General features: G+C 45.1%; 1 protein-coding gene across 5 annotated transcripts in view; it reads left to right on the top strand.

The window, feature by feature from the left end:
- Window positions 1-14,002, top strand: part of CCDC7 (coiled-coil domain containing 7) — a 146,081-nt gene that overhangs the window by 26,196 nt on the left and 105,883 nt on the right. For all 5 annotated transcript variants that reach the window (XM_080973928.1, XM_080973927.1, XM_080973929.1 and 2 more), the window contains exons 16-17: window positions 3,183-3,248; window positions 5,144-5,470. In XM_080973928.1, coding sequence (XP_080830054.1) covers window positions 3,183-3,248; window positions 5,144-5,470 — 393 coding nt within the window. The remainder of the gene's footprint in view (window positions 1-3,182; window positions 3,249-5,143; window positions 5,471-14,002) is intronic.

Genomic DNA, 14,002 nt, shown 5'->3' with positions numbered 1-14,002 from the left:
ACCCAGGTGATTCACACCTAAGCACCATTTCCACCATCAAGGTGATGGATTCGCCAGATCAAAAAATAATTCCATATTCCAACACTCCCACCCTTCCCTCTCATTATATTTAATTGTCCTATTTAGTCCATTAACTTTAGTAAGTTTGGAAAATAGGAAACCTCCCCATCCAAAAAACAAATCGATGTAACTAAAAAAAGGAAAAAAGCTATTGTACAAAAAGAGATGTGTCCCCTGGTGGTCACTCACACAAATAACCAGTTCAGTTGTGTGGGGCGGGGGATTACCAAACAAGCAAGCAAGCAAGCAAGCAAGCAAGCAAGCAAGCACCTGATCAGTGAAGACAAACATATGCCTAGGGCCTAGTTAATGCTGTGTGGCTTTCAAGGAAACAGCTCTGAGCATTCTGGGACTGCACTTTAAGGCAACCCTTCATCCTATACAGAAGCTGGAGTTGTGCCCCAGTAGTTGCCAACAAAGGTCCGTATGGTTAAAGCCATGGTTTCCCCAGTAGTGATGTATGGAAGTGAGAGCTGGACCATAAAGAAGGCTGATAGCCGAAGAATTGATGCTTTTGAATTATGGTGCTGGAAGAGACTCTTGAGAGTCCCATGGACTGCAAGTAGATCAAACGTATCCATTCTTAAGGAAATCAGCCCTGAGTGCTCACTGGAAGGACAGATCGTGAAGCTGAGGCTCCAATACTTTGGCCACCTCATGAGAAGAGAAGACTCCCTGGAAAAGACCCTGATGTTGGGAAAGATTGAGGGCACAAGGAGAAGGGGACGACAGAGGACAAGATGGTTGGACAGTGTTTTTGAAGCTACGAACATGACTATGACCAAACTCTGGGAGGCTGTGGAAGACAGGAGTGCCTAGCATGCTCTGGTCCATGGGGTCACGAAGAGTCAGGCACGACTAAACGACTAAACAACAACAAAGTTTGAGTGTACCAGCCTTCACTGGGGACTCAGCTAGACTGGTAAAGGAAAAGCGTATTATATAACTCTGTGACACCAGATGGCGCTGTAGAGTCCCATCTTTCCCAACCAGATTTCCTTGTATGAAGTTTGCAATGTGTTTAACTGAAACGCTTCTTTGATGTGTCTAGATCCAGCTTAGGTCTATGGATAAATATGCAGTAGTACCTCATATTATATAACCCTCTGGTTACGTAACAACAACAACAACAACAACAACAACAACAACAACAACAACAACATATTATTTATACCCCACCCATCTTGCTGGGTTTCCCCAGCCACTCTGGGCGGCTTCCAACAAAACACTAAAATACAATAAAAACACTTTCATTTTACGAAAGTGACAAACCTGGTTTCGGACCAAGTATTGGACCGGGTTTTGCTGCATGCGCAGAAGCATTCTACCGCCGTGCGCGCATGTGCAGAAGCAGGTCCTCCAGTTGCAAAAACCTTGGGATCCGGCTGGACCTCCAGAACGGATCCCGTCCATAACCAGAGGTACCACTGTATATATCTTAGTTCCATGTTTTGCAACATAGCTGTGCTTGAAACTACTAGATCATGATTACAGTAGTGCCCCGCAAGACGAATGCCTCGCAAGACGGAAAACCCGCTAGACGAAAGGGTTTTCTGTTTTTCAATGCGCTTCGCAGGACGAATTTCCCTATGGGCTTGCTTCGCAAGACGAAAATGTCTTGCGAGTCTTGAGATTTTTTTTCGCTCCCCCCCCCCCTTTTCTAAGCTGCTAAGCCTTTAATAGCCTTTTAGCAGCTAAGCCGCTAAGCCTTTAATAGCCGCTAAACCGCTAATAGCGCTAATCCGCTAATCCGCTAATCGGGTTGCTTCGCAAGACGAAAAAACCGCTAGACGAAGATACTCGCGGAACGGATTTCGTCTTGCGAGGCACCACTGTACTATGGCTTAGTCAATGGAGACATATTGAATGGTAGTGACAGGGACTTGGACAATTTCAAGAGGATCCATTTTACTGTATACAACATGTTTGTGTTTACTGTCTCCCTCTCCTGGACCAGGCAGTCCAGTCTCGCCTTTTCATATCTCCTGTGGAATTTCACTTCCTCTCCCTTGGTCACACTATTTTTCTTCCACACCAGTGTCCCCTTTCCTTCCTTCCTACCTTAACACCCAACCCTTTCCTCCTATCCTTTCTGGTCAGTCCTCTTTCTGTTTTGCTGCTCAGGTCCTGATCTGAGCCTTGAAAAGCACATAGAGCTGAAAGAGGAAGTGAGAGAGAGTGCTGAACTTCCTACTTCCTCTTTCATCTCTATCTACAAGACCTAAGGGATAAAATATTTTCTGGACATATTTCAATTTGGCAATGAATAAGATGTTACTTGATCTTTACTATACAATATCACACAGTCCTGACACTGTTATCAGTAATGTTGTTTTATTTAGAATTACATGCTTTATTATAGCTTCAGAAGAGAAGGATTCTTTTATTTCACAAAAAAAATCCCCCTCACTTATTACTTAAAATAATCAGGCCTCATTGCCTGTCCTTTCAACTCAATTAATGCATTGGTAATTAGTTTCTTTTGGAACAGATCCTCTGGGACATACCGTATTTTTCGCCCCATAGGACGCACTTTTTCCCCTCCAAAAATGAAGGGGAAATGTGTGTGCATCCTATGGGGCGAATGCAGACTTTCACTGAAGCCTGGAGAGCAAGAGGGGTCGGTGCGCACCGACCCCTCTCGCTCTCCAGGCTTCGCGCAGATCTCCGCAAGCCATGGGAGCCTGCGCCGGGCTCCCGTGGCTTGCGGAGAGTTGCCTGCATGCCGAAGGCTGGGCGCGCTGAGCTCAGCGCGCCCAGGCTTCGCACAGCTCCCCGCAAGGCGCGGGAGCCCGGCGCCGGGCTCCCACGGCTTGTGGAGAGTTGCCTGTTCTGGGGGCTGGGGTCGGGGGAAGCTCGGGCTTCCCCCACCCCAGCCCCGCGCCTGGGGGGGAAATAAATCCCCTCCCTCAAAAAACTAGGTGCACCTTATGGGACGGTGCGTCCTATAGGGCGAAAAATACGGTAACTGGAAAACCAAATATGTTTGCATATCATTATGTAATAGGTGCAGTGTATGTTTGTGGAATGGTAGAGCATATTCTAGAATGTTGCTGTATGGATATTTTGATAAGAAACCCAAATTGTGAATTTAAATGCCTAAACATATTTTGACATTGTAGGCAAATATTCAGACCCTTGAACAAGAGAAGAAAATTCTTGAAGAGAAACTACAGAAAGCCTTAGAGGTATTGCTTCCACTGTTTTGATGTTGTTAAAAGGTAAAGGTAAAGGACCCCTGACAGTTAAGTTCCGTCGTGAATGACTCTGGGGTTGCAGTGCTCATCTCGCTTTACTGGCTGAGGGAGCTGACGTTTGTTCGCAGAGAGTTTTTCCGGGTCATATGGCCAGCATGACTAAGCAGCTTCTGGCAAAACCAGAGCAGTGCACGGAAATGCTGTTTACCTTCCTGCTGAAGTTGTGTATTCAACTTTCATGCCCACTCCACTGCTGTAGATTTCTCAGATCACAAGGCACAGTGGAAGGAATAAGTGAAATTCCTCGATTTGGTCTAGACTTTAGTCCTACAACTTCATATTCCATTGTTTCTCATGCCCACAATAACAAGACCTGCAAACTGTTTTTGCTTGTCCACTTCCTTCCTGTCAATAGTGGTTAGCCACACTTCTCCCTAGCTATTTTGTGAGATTTTGCCTCCTCTCTCTTTGACTCTTGTCTTCAAAATGCTTCTACCTCTCCAATGCTCTGATTTTCATTCCATTGTTTACTTTAGCCTTCAGTTTAGGCAACTTCTCTCACACTCCTGTCTCCAGTCCCTCCTCAGTCACAGCATTAGCTCCTTTGTTCATAAGCACTGTATATTTCCCCCCCAAAGATCTCTTCTTCGTTCATGTCTCTGCTTAGTCAACCTTCTTTGTTCTTCATCTGCATTTTCCTCTCTTCTTCTTTCTCTTCCCACTGCTTATGCTGTACCCTTATGCTGCACCATTCTTTCAGTCATTCAGACTCCAGGCTTCCTGCTATTTAGCTTCCTTTTTGGTGAGACATTGAATCATTAAATTAGAAGGACTATCAAAGATAATCTAGCCCAACCTTATGATAGTGTAGAAAATGCACTTCTACAGCATCTTCAAGACATGGATGGCACTGTGGTCTAAACCACTGAGCCCCTTGGGCTTTCTGATTGGAAAGTTGGCGGTTTGAATCCACACAATGGGGTGAGCTCCCGTTGCTCTGTCCCAGCTCCTGCCAATCTAGCAGTTCGAAAGCATACCAGTGCAAGTAGATAAATAGGTATCGCTGTGGCGGGAAGGTAAACAGTGTTTCTGTGCTCTCTGGCACTTGTCATGGTCCTCTGTGTGCCAGTAACAATTTAGTCATGCTGGCCACATGACCTGGAAAGCTGTCTGTGAACAAACGCCGGCTCTCTCAGTCCAAAAAGCGAGATGAGCGAGATGAGAGCCACATCCCATAGTCACCTTTGACTGGACTTAAATGTCCAGGGGTCCTTTACCTTTACAGCATCTTCGATAGGTAGCAACTCACCCTCCACTTCAAAGCTAATGAAGAAGAATCCACCACTATCTATTGCAGTTTGTGTCACTGTTGAGCAGCCTGTACTATCAAGAGGTTCTTCCTAATGTTTAGTTTAAACTATTTTTATTTTTATTTGAATTTGTTTGATTCTTAGCCACTGGAGGAACAGAAAACAAATTGCTCCATTGTCTATGAGCTTCTTCCCAACCTTCAGTCTGCTGTCTTCCCCAGCTGCTGCTATTCTTAATATTCGTGTGAGCTTTGTTACAGCCCCACAGAAACTCAACTGTAAACTGTGCTGGCAGTTTGATTCCCTGAGCATCTGGAATGTTTGTCGGCATTCTATGCTATTATGCCAATTTGTCCAATTGGTGTTAGAAACTTTATCTCTAGGCAAGTAGAATATAATACAGATAATATTGTTGCTTCTGAGCTGAAACTGTTTAAATTACTGTATTATGGTTTCATTTTTCTTTTAGTCTTGTCTGGGTTTCTCCAGATATTGTTGACTCTAGGACCCCCTCCTCACAAACTGTACATTTCACATTAAATAAATGTAAATGTTGTATTTATCTTTTAAAAATAGGAAGCTGAGATGGCTAAGGTTCATCTTGCTGAAGTACCTCCAACTATTCCAGATTGGCAGTTCCCTTATACAGAAATTGAAGATGAAAAAGATGTGCAGAAGAAAGGCAAAAAAGGAACAAAACCTAAAGGAACAGATGTACAAAAATTGGCTGTCAGTGCACCTGAAACAGGAAAAGCAGGAGAAACATTTCCAGCAAAAGATGTGAAACAGAAGAGAAAGGGGTCATTTATAGACATGGATAAAGCACTGAGCGAAGGTCAGGAAAAAGAACCTGAAAAAAGGATGGAAGAATCACGGAAAACAAAAGCAGGGAAATCAGAGGGAGTAAGTAATGCTTCCTATTTTGGTTACTAAAATATAGATAAATTTTGAATGAAGCATTAGTTACAAGTTTATACTCCTTCCTCTGATAACATTATGGCTATATCTTTTGAATATGAATGGCTAGGCATAACATTGGCAATATATGTATGCAGCATGCAGCTTGAGCCTTTTGTTAAGCAGAGGAAATAATAATGGAGGAGATAGGATACTGACTCACTGAAAATAAAATCAACCATTCTGGTTTAGACCAGTGATCCATCTCTAGACCAATATCTTGACAATGGCCAAGTGGCCAGATGTAGGTATCCTACAAAGTTATAACTGCATAGGATTTGAAGAACATCACTGCAATCCCTTTGGATTTACCTTAGGTATTTACATTTAGATAATGTTTTATTTGAACTCTATATTTTTATTTCTTTCAACAATTTATGTGCTGTTTAATTACAAAGTTCAAGAGACCCCATACAGTGAAACTAAAATTGAGTTAAAACTGTAAAATTAAAATTCAGTTACAAAACCTATTTGAATAATAGCCAGATGTTCAGCAGGGAAGGGGGCCTGGCTGACCTTAATTGGAAGGGAATTTCATAAAATTGGACACAGTACAGAATTCATGACTCCTGGTGGTTATGAGCAGTATGTCTGAGCCATGGGGGTCAACTAACAACATCTCTTCCAAATAGTTCAGTGATTGAGGAGAGTTGTATGATATCATTGTCAGTATCTTCAGCCCACAGGCAGAGGTACCTGGCCTCCCCCGAGGCAATTGAGCGAGATACTGGATGACCTCTCCGCTGCGTCTCCCGGCAGGCTAGGTCATAAACCCGGCGATCCTTCTCATTAGTCGTGAGAAGAACACACCCTCTGCTTCTCTCTCCCTCCCTGCATTCTCCCCAGGGAGGGGAAATGAGACAGACAGGAGTCCTTTCTACATGTTTTATTCCTGTCACTCAACAGTACATAGAAATGCGTCTGCACCCTTCAGACTCCATCAGAAGAGTCACTCACTCCTCCCTTGTACTTCCAGTACAGGTCAGATGACACACTGAGCTAACATCCGGTGCTCAGTACAGAGAATAGGCTCCACCTTTTCTCCAACAGTACATCTGCACTGTTTTGCATTCCAGCCATCTGGAGCTGGCTTTTGCCTTGGTGCTTTTCCCCAACATCCTCCCCCAAAAGCATCAATTGGCAAAACATGATCCAGAGAAGAGAACAAACAGTTGTTATACATATAACAGTCCCCTGTTGTTTCAGTTCCACCCTTGGAACTCCCCACCACCGGTTTCACCAGTGTACCTCTCTGGTTGTCTGGCTTCCAAGGAATGAGTGCTTCTGCATTACCTTGGCTAGCTACTCTCTGTTGTGTCTTTGTCTCTGACTTAGACACTGCTTCAACCTGCTTTGAGTTGTTAACAATAGCAACACATGCAACAGCTAAGTTAGCAAACTCTTTTGAGTACCTCTTCGGTGGTACACCCTTTGTGACTCTCTCAGACCTGCGTATGAGGTTCTGATCCTCTGTGCTCACTGGTTCAACCTTTGGACTCTGTTGAGAACCAGTAGCTATCAGTGGTTCTTCCTTCACCTGTGAAGGTCTATCCATTGTGTGAGATTTCCTCTCAATGACTGTTACAACTGAACTCTCTGAGCTATCACTGTCATCATCATCAGTACCACTGTAATCTGTGACATCAGAAAAATCATCAACATCATCATCTGAATTGCCACCTGTGGGAAATGTTGGTTCTACAACCCGCTCTTGCTCTGGAGCACTCTCTAGGAACTTTGTGAGAATCACCTGACCAGATTCAGACAAAATTACTCTGTAGAGACCCTTTTCATATCCCACAAAAATGCCTCTGGCATTCTTTACTCCACCTGGAGCTTCTGTTCTCACATGAGACCCGAAAACCTTAAAATAGGCAACAGAAGGTTTTCTATTGAACAGCTTCTCAAAAGGAGAACATCCCAACTCTGTTGAGACCTTTCTCAACCACACATGAAGATAGGACGCTAGCGATTCGGCCCAATATTCATGTGGCAAATGTGAACTCAGCAATTGCGCATTCATCCCCTTTTGCAATTCTTTGTTCACTCTAACACAGACCCCCCTGTTCCACGCTTCTTGCGAAATTTCAACTTTGTGGTCTATCCCTTTTCCATCCAGGAACTTCTGAAACTTCTGTAACAGAAAAATTTGCTTCTCATCTGTGAAAAGACAATCAATGTTAGCATCATGCATACTTTTAACCTTGTCACAAAACTCCTGAAACTTTTCTAAAGTTTCTTGCGGTTTCTCCATCATATAAACCCAAGAATAATTAGTGAAACAATCCACACACAAAAGGTAATACTTTGCACTGCCTCTAGATGGTTCTAGAGGACCAATCACATCAGCATACACCCGCTGAAATGCTCTGTCGACCTTCTTGGTCAGCTTTCTGGTGCTCACACTGGTCACTCCTTCAAGAAAGATTTCGTTAGAAACAGAAGAATTACATTTCATGTAATCACTTTGATCAAAAGTCAACAAATACAGTCCATCTTTCTCTTTGGCAGTAAGAAACAGTTCTCCATCTTTGTAGATCTTGCAGCTTTTAGCATCATAGGTCAGTTTCAGTCCTTTCTTTGCAATCTGCGACACGCTCAGCAGATTAAATCTTAGTTCTGGAACCAGGTAAACATCACTTATAGTCAAATTCAGACTCTCAAGATACACAGTCCCAATTCCAGTCGCTTCCAACTCCTGACCGTTGGGCTGTTTCACAGTGAAGCTTTGCTTCCTCAACGTCAAAAATAGTCCTTTGTGCGGGCACAAATGTTTTGTACAGCCCGTGTCGATTATGAACGAGTTCCCAACATCTGGCGTGGTTCCTTTCGCCATCATAGCCTTTGCAGGTTTCACCTGGCACTTGGAACGGCTTTTGCCTGACGCCTCAGGCTTCGTAGAGCTGCTCTTTGCTCCTCTTGACTGGCGCGGCTTCTTACAGTTTCGCTGTAGATGCCCAGTCTGTCCACAATTGTAGCATCGGACAGCACTCAATGCTACTCCATGCTCTCCAGTAGATTCATCAGTGGGGAGATTTGAACTCTGTTCTTCCCTCCCCCTGTCAGCAACACCCATTGCACCTTGTTCAGGAACACCAACAGTTCCAACAACCACAGTTCCTGCACTCTCCCCTCTGGGGTCAAAGCTCTCCTCAGCTTTCGTTGAGCTCTTAGGAACTTGGCCAGCATCATCTTGGCTCACCCCTTCTGGGGTAGTTATCCATCCAGACCCTGATGAATAACTGTCTCTGGTCAGGGGAGAGGAGTTAGGCAAGTCTCCCCCTTCTTGGCATCCATTTTGAATCCAAGCCTCCAGCTCACACTGTCAAACAAACTGTAAAATCCAACAGTTGTTTTTTTCTTTTCTCACGCAGGCAAAACTGCAAGTTGTTTACGCTCTTTGCACCTGGCAGCTAAACTCAGGCTGCTATTGAAAGTCCCTTCCAAGGGCACGTGAACTTGTAGCCAAAACATTCTCTGGTTTTGTTTCGCTTTTCTCAAGCTTCATAATCACAGTCCAGCCCCTTTGCCAGTAACTTTCCAACTTTCCGTTACTTAGCAACAATGCATTTCAATAGGACTTCTTATCTTAACCACAAGAATTTGTGGAATGCAGGATTCAGCCTTCAAGCTGCAGGCCTCTTCCTCCCGGAGCTTTTGTTTTTCCAAAACGCAGCTCCGTGAACTCCGTGAACCAGTGAATTAATCGAACTGCGTTCACACTTTTAGCCCGAAATGCAGCATACCTTGAACTTTGTTGCTCTGGAAAACACCTCTTCTTTCCACCAGCTGTCTGTTGAGCCTCTGGCTTCTTTCAGACGCTTCTCTTCCTCCTTGGAGCAGAGGAGGACAATCCACCAGCCTCTCATGCAGATGTTCGATGAATCGCAACCATCCTCTGCTACCATATGTCAGTATCTTCAGCCCACAGGCAGAGGTACCTGGCCTCCCCTGAGGCAATTGAGCGAGATACTGGATGACCTCTCCGCTGCGTCTCCCGGCAGGCTAGGTCATAAACCCGGCGATCCTTCTCATTAGTCGTGAGAAGAACACACCCTCTGCTTCTCTCTCCCTCCCTGCATTCTCCCCAGGGAGGGGAAATGAGACAGACAGGAGTCCTTTCTACATGTTTTATTCCTGTCACTCAACAGTACATAGAAATGCGTCTGCACCCTTCAGACTCCATCAGAAGAGTCACTCACTCCTCCCCTGTACTTCCAGTACAGGTCAGATGACACACTGAGCTAACATCCGGTGCTCAGTACAGAGAATAGGCTCCACCTTTTCTCCAACAGTACATCTGCACTGTTTTGCATTCCAGCCATCTGGAGCTGGCTTTTGCCTTGGTGCTTTTTCCCAACAATCATGTGGTCCCTAAGCAAACATAGGAGCAGACCCTTTGTAATGCTCCTGTCTATGTACTTGCACAGAACAGACCTTCCTGCCTTCTCTGTGGAGATTTTAAACAATAAATGCAAGCAGAAGAATTTCTTACTGTAAAACTGGCTCTTGTTTAGAAATAAATTTCTCCAGTCCAGAAAATGGTTAAAAAAGCTTTACTAACAGAACTTAGCTTCAAACATTACAAAAACAAAGAAAACATGTTGTCTCATACACAGACAAGCATATTCTGCTCCCAGTATAAAGTTTGTAGGCTTAATTTAGCAAAAATCCAATATTTGAGCTTTCCAGCCTATCTGCCTCAGGCTGTTTAGAACAAAGGGAATATAGATTTAACATGGAGGAATTTAGTCAATTGACATATGTAAACATCTTGTAACCCAATGTCAGTCTCATGACTCCAGAAAGATAGAATAATAGAATTGTGGAGTTGGAAGGGACCTTGATAGTCATCTAGTCCCCTACAATGCAGGAAAGATTATCACACTCTTGTAATGGAAATTTACAGCTATCCTCCACTTCAGTCCCCATAGAAAAACACTGGCTTCCCTTCCCAGTTAACTTCAATACTAATTGTCAGGGGTTCAGGAGCAGAGGCAAGAGCAAGGGAGGAAACAGAGAGCGAGGGGGAGGAGGCAGAAGAAAAGATGAGTGATGACGACGACCCGAGATCTCCGAGTCTTTCCAGTGAATCAGAAGATTCACAGAAAGGAGCACCAGTGGCCAGGGCAAGGGGGGAGCCTAGGGGAACACCCCAGGAAGATAAAGCCAGAGGGGACTCAGAGGGGAGCAGTTGGAAATCGGGACCAGCGTCACCGCCAGAGAGCAGGGAAGAGGAAGGGCGCCAGGGGTCAAGCGCTGGCAGCTCACAACAGGGGGGAGGGCACGAGTCAGGAGTGGCCACACCTCCATCGGGGAGCGAAGAAACGGTCAGACGGAAGGTGGAAGGTTGGGCGCGCGCACCAAGTTCAAATGCACAGGAAGGTGGCGCAGTAGGCAGCCCGGAAAGGGAGCCAGGTCCTAAAGCCCGCCGAAAGGAGGGAGAAGAGTCAGGGGGGTCAGCGTCAGCGTCAGAGGAATCCCGGAAGGAAGAGACCCCGGGGGGCAGAGGGACCCAGAGAAGAACAGTCAGGCGGAAAAGGTGGAGCAAGGCTAGGATATTAAGTTGGTGTACAAAGGGCGGAGACTCAGATGGAGCTTCGCCGATCTAACCATTAGACGTAGGGTTGCACGCAGCAGCTTGAGAATGGAAACTGTAACTCAATAAAGACTTTTATTTAATGATCGCTGGCTAGCGTGATCCTCTGTGAGCTAGGATCTGGAAGCAACTCTGACACTAATACATACATTCAGCATTTTTATGTAACATTAAATATCTTAACTCTCTGAACTCTCCCACTGTCCCTCCTGTTAAACAGCAGCAACTCAGCTGCTTGGAAGTCAGGTCAGCCCTGCTGCCATTACTGGTAGGCTGAGCCAGGGATAACAATAGGCAGAGCTCTGCAAGACTCTAATCAGATGCAGATGCAAGTAAGCCCTGTTGAATGTAGTAGACATATTTCTGTGTAATATGCATTGGATTGTATTAGTAGTGCAATAGGACTTGGTCCAAAGAATATATATTTGATTGCAGCATTAGGATCCCCTTCTGTTTTTACTCTCCTTCACCTTTAACATCAGCCTGACATACGGAAATTAAACAGGTAAAGCCCTTTGTAGCATGGTAGTGAGGAAAGCAGTCTCCAGCTTCAGATTCTGCTCATATAGTTAGAGGGGAGGACTTAGAAATGCATAGGATTGCAGCTTTCATTAATTTTTTTGTCTGCCTAACAGGCAACTGCAAAACTCAGAGGAGCAGAGCCTTTTTTTTTTTTAAAAAAAGTTGGCAATCCTGCTGATAGTGTGTAGTTGAGAAAGCTGCTCAGATAATATATTTGCAAATTGCAGGTGTCAAATAGAGTTACCGTGTTTTCTTCTCAGAGGTATCATGAGCTGCAAGAGAGACCAATGATCAACAGATGTAGCTTTCCCAGGAACTGAGATTCGACAAAATTTTGTAGCCTGCTTCACTCCAGGCACTGAAATAAATATGCCCTAAATTTTTCAGCTGGCACAAATCAGTTATGCCTCACTCCATGCCATTTCATAGTAGGCAAACCTCAACATTAGATATGGCATGTGAACATCAGGCCCCTCTCTCAAAGTGCAGCCCCCATTTCACAGCAGCCAAAGCTCAACTGTCGGGGAACCAGCCCACCAGGTGCGGAGGAAAAATGACGAGGAGTCATGGGTGAAGGTTTAAGCAAGGAGTGAGCTCTCCCTCCCAGCAGCCTTGCATGTTTATTAGCCTTGCGCACATTACATCATGTTGCATATACACGTGTAGCACTCGGGTGGAAAACAGCTAGGGTTTGCATTTCTTAGAATAACTATTCTGTACCAGGACATACTCCAGACAGCATGACAGCCGCGTAAGCTTTGCGGTTTAGGCAGCGCGACACTGACCCAGGCGTGTGGGGGGAACAAGTCAGCAGATGCTTCCTCTTGCACAATCTTGCACAAGGGTGCTATTTTTCTATTGCATCCCCACATGCCCTCCTTTTTTATTTTATTTAATCAGAGTCATAAATTTCATTGCGAGGCAGAAGCTCGCCAGGGTCGCACACAGCGCGCTGGTAACCAGGTAGGCCGTCCATCCAGGTCCACTGCCGCGTAGCCGCGTCCCCAGGAGATGAGTGGCACAGGACCATGCCATGTTGGATCAGGTAGCTGTCTGTAAGATACAAGAGGTTGAGCCAAAGGCTCTGCTTTTCGAAAATGAATCTCAGCCGGTGTATATTCCCTATTATGGGGACACAAAATATGGTTAAGAGTGAATAAAACAGTATGCACAATTGAAGGAATCTCGGCAGAGGGGGCATTTCGACCTCCAAGTTGTTTGGACAGCAGAGTCTTGAAGGTCAAGTGCGCCCTCTCCACAATCGCCTGTCCTGTTGAATTAAAAGGCAAACCATGGATTAATTTCACATTCCATAACTCACAAAAGGATGAAAACTGAGAGGAAATATAGGCTGGGCCATTATCCGTTTTAATGCTTTGTGGCTTACCCATCACAGCAAAACAGCGCAGGGTGTGCTGAATGACGTGACGAGCGGTCTCACCCTTCAATGGGGTGGCCCAGATAAATCCAGATGAGGTGTCCACTGTCAAGTGAACTTTTGAAAATGGGGCGAGCAGAGGGGTGTGAGTAACATCCATCTGCCAAACCGCAAGAGGGGACGTACCCCTAGGGTTCACCGCATCAAAAGGAATCATGGTTGGAGCCTTAGAACAGATAGAACATTGAGAGACAATGTCTCGTGCCTGTGCAATAGGGATTTTAAACATTTTTGCCAAAACTTTAGCAGGCTGGTGAAAGGTAGAATGAGAGAGAATAGGGTCAGAAAACAAGGAAAACACTTCAGATCGCAGTGCAGCGTCTGCCACGGCATTTCCCTGAGCCAAAAACCCTGGGTGATTGGTGTGGGAACGAAGGTGTGCAACATAAAAAGGATGACGGCGTTCTTGAATAAGATACTGCAAGGTAGAAAAAAGAACAAACAAATCAGCATCTAACGCAGGCGTGATATAAGAAACAGGCAGGGAAGACAGAAGGCGATACACATATTGTGTATCAACAAGCAAATTAAAAGGTTTATCAGGAAAGAGTTGAAAGGCAAGGATTACAGCAGCAAGTTCAGCCCGCTGGGCGGACCTCTGTTGCTCAGTAAATTCAGTTTTCCATTTTCCACCCTCTTCCCATGCTACCACCCCCCGCGTTTTTGACCCATCAGTGAAAAGGGTAAGGGCAGAGGGGATGGGGGTTGGAGAAAGAGCAGTTTTTAAAGTATAGACAGTTTGAGAAAGAAAAGACAGGCGTGGATCAGAGGGGGGATTATGCGTGATGGTTCCCAAAAAATCCACAAGTGCTACTTGAGTAGCCACGGAGGTGGAAATCAGGTGTTGTGTTTCTGTGAGTGAAAAAGGCAGGTAAATTTTTTCAACGTCCAGTCCAGAGAGGGCTTTTGCTCGAGCGCG

Source organism: Podarcis pityusensis (genome assembly GCF_964106645.2).
Source record: "Podarcis pityusensis genome assembly, chromosome: 12".
NCBI lineage: Eukaryota > Metazoa > Chordata > Lepidosauria > Squamata > Lacertidae > Podarcis > Podarcis pityusensis.
The sequence above is the reverse complement of the archived record's forward strand: the minus strand, read 5'-3'. Positions and strand labels throughout refer to the sequence as shown.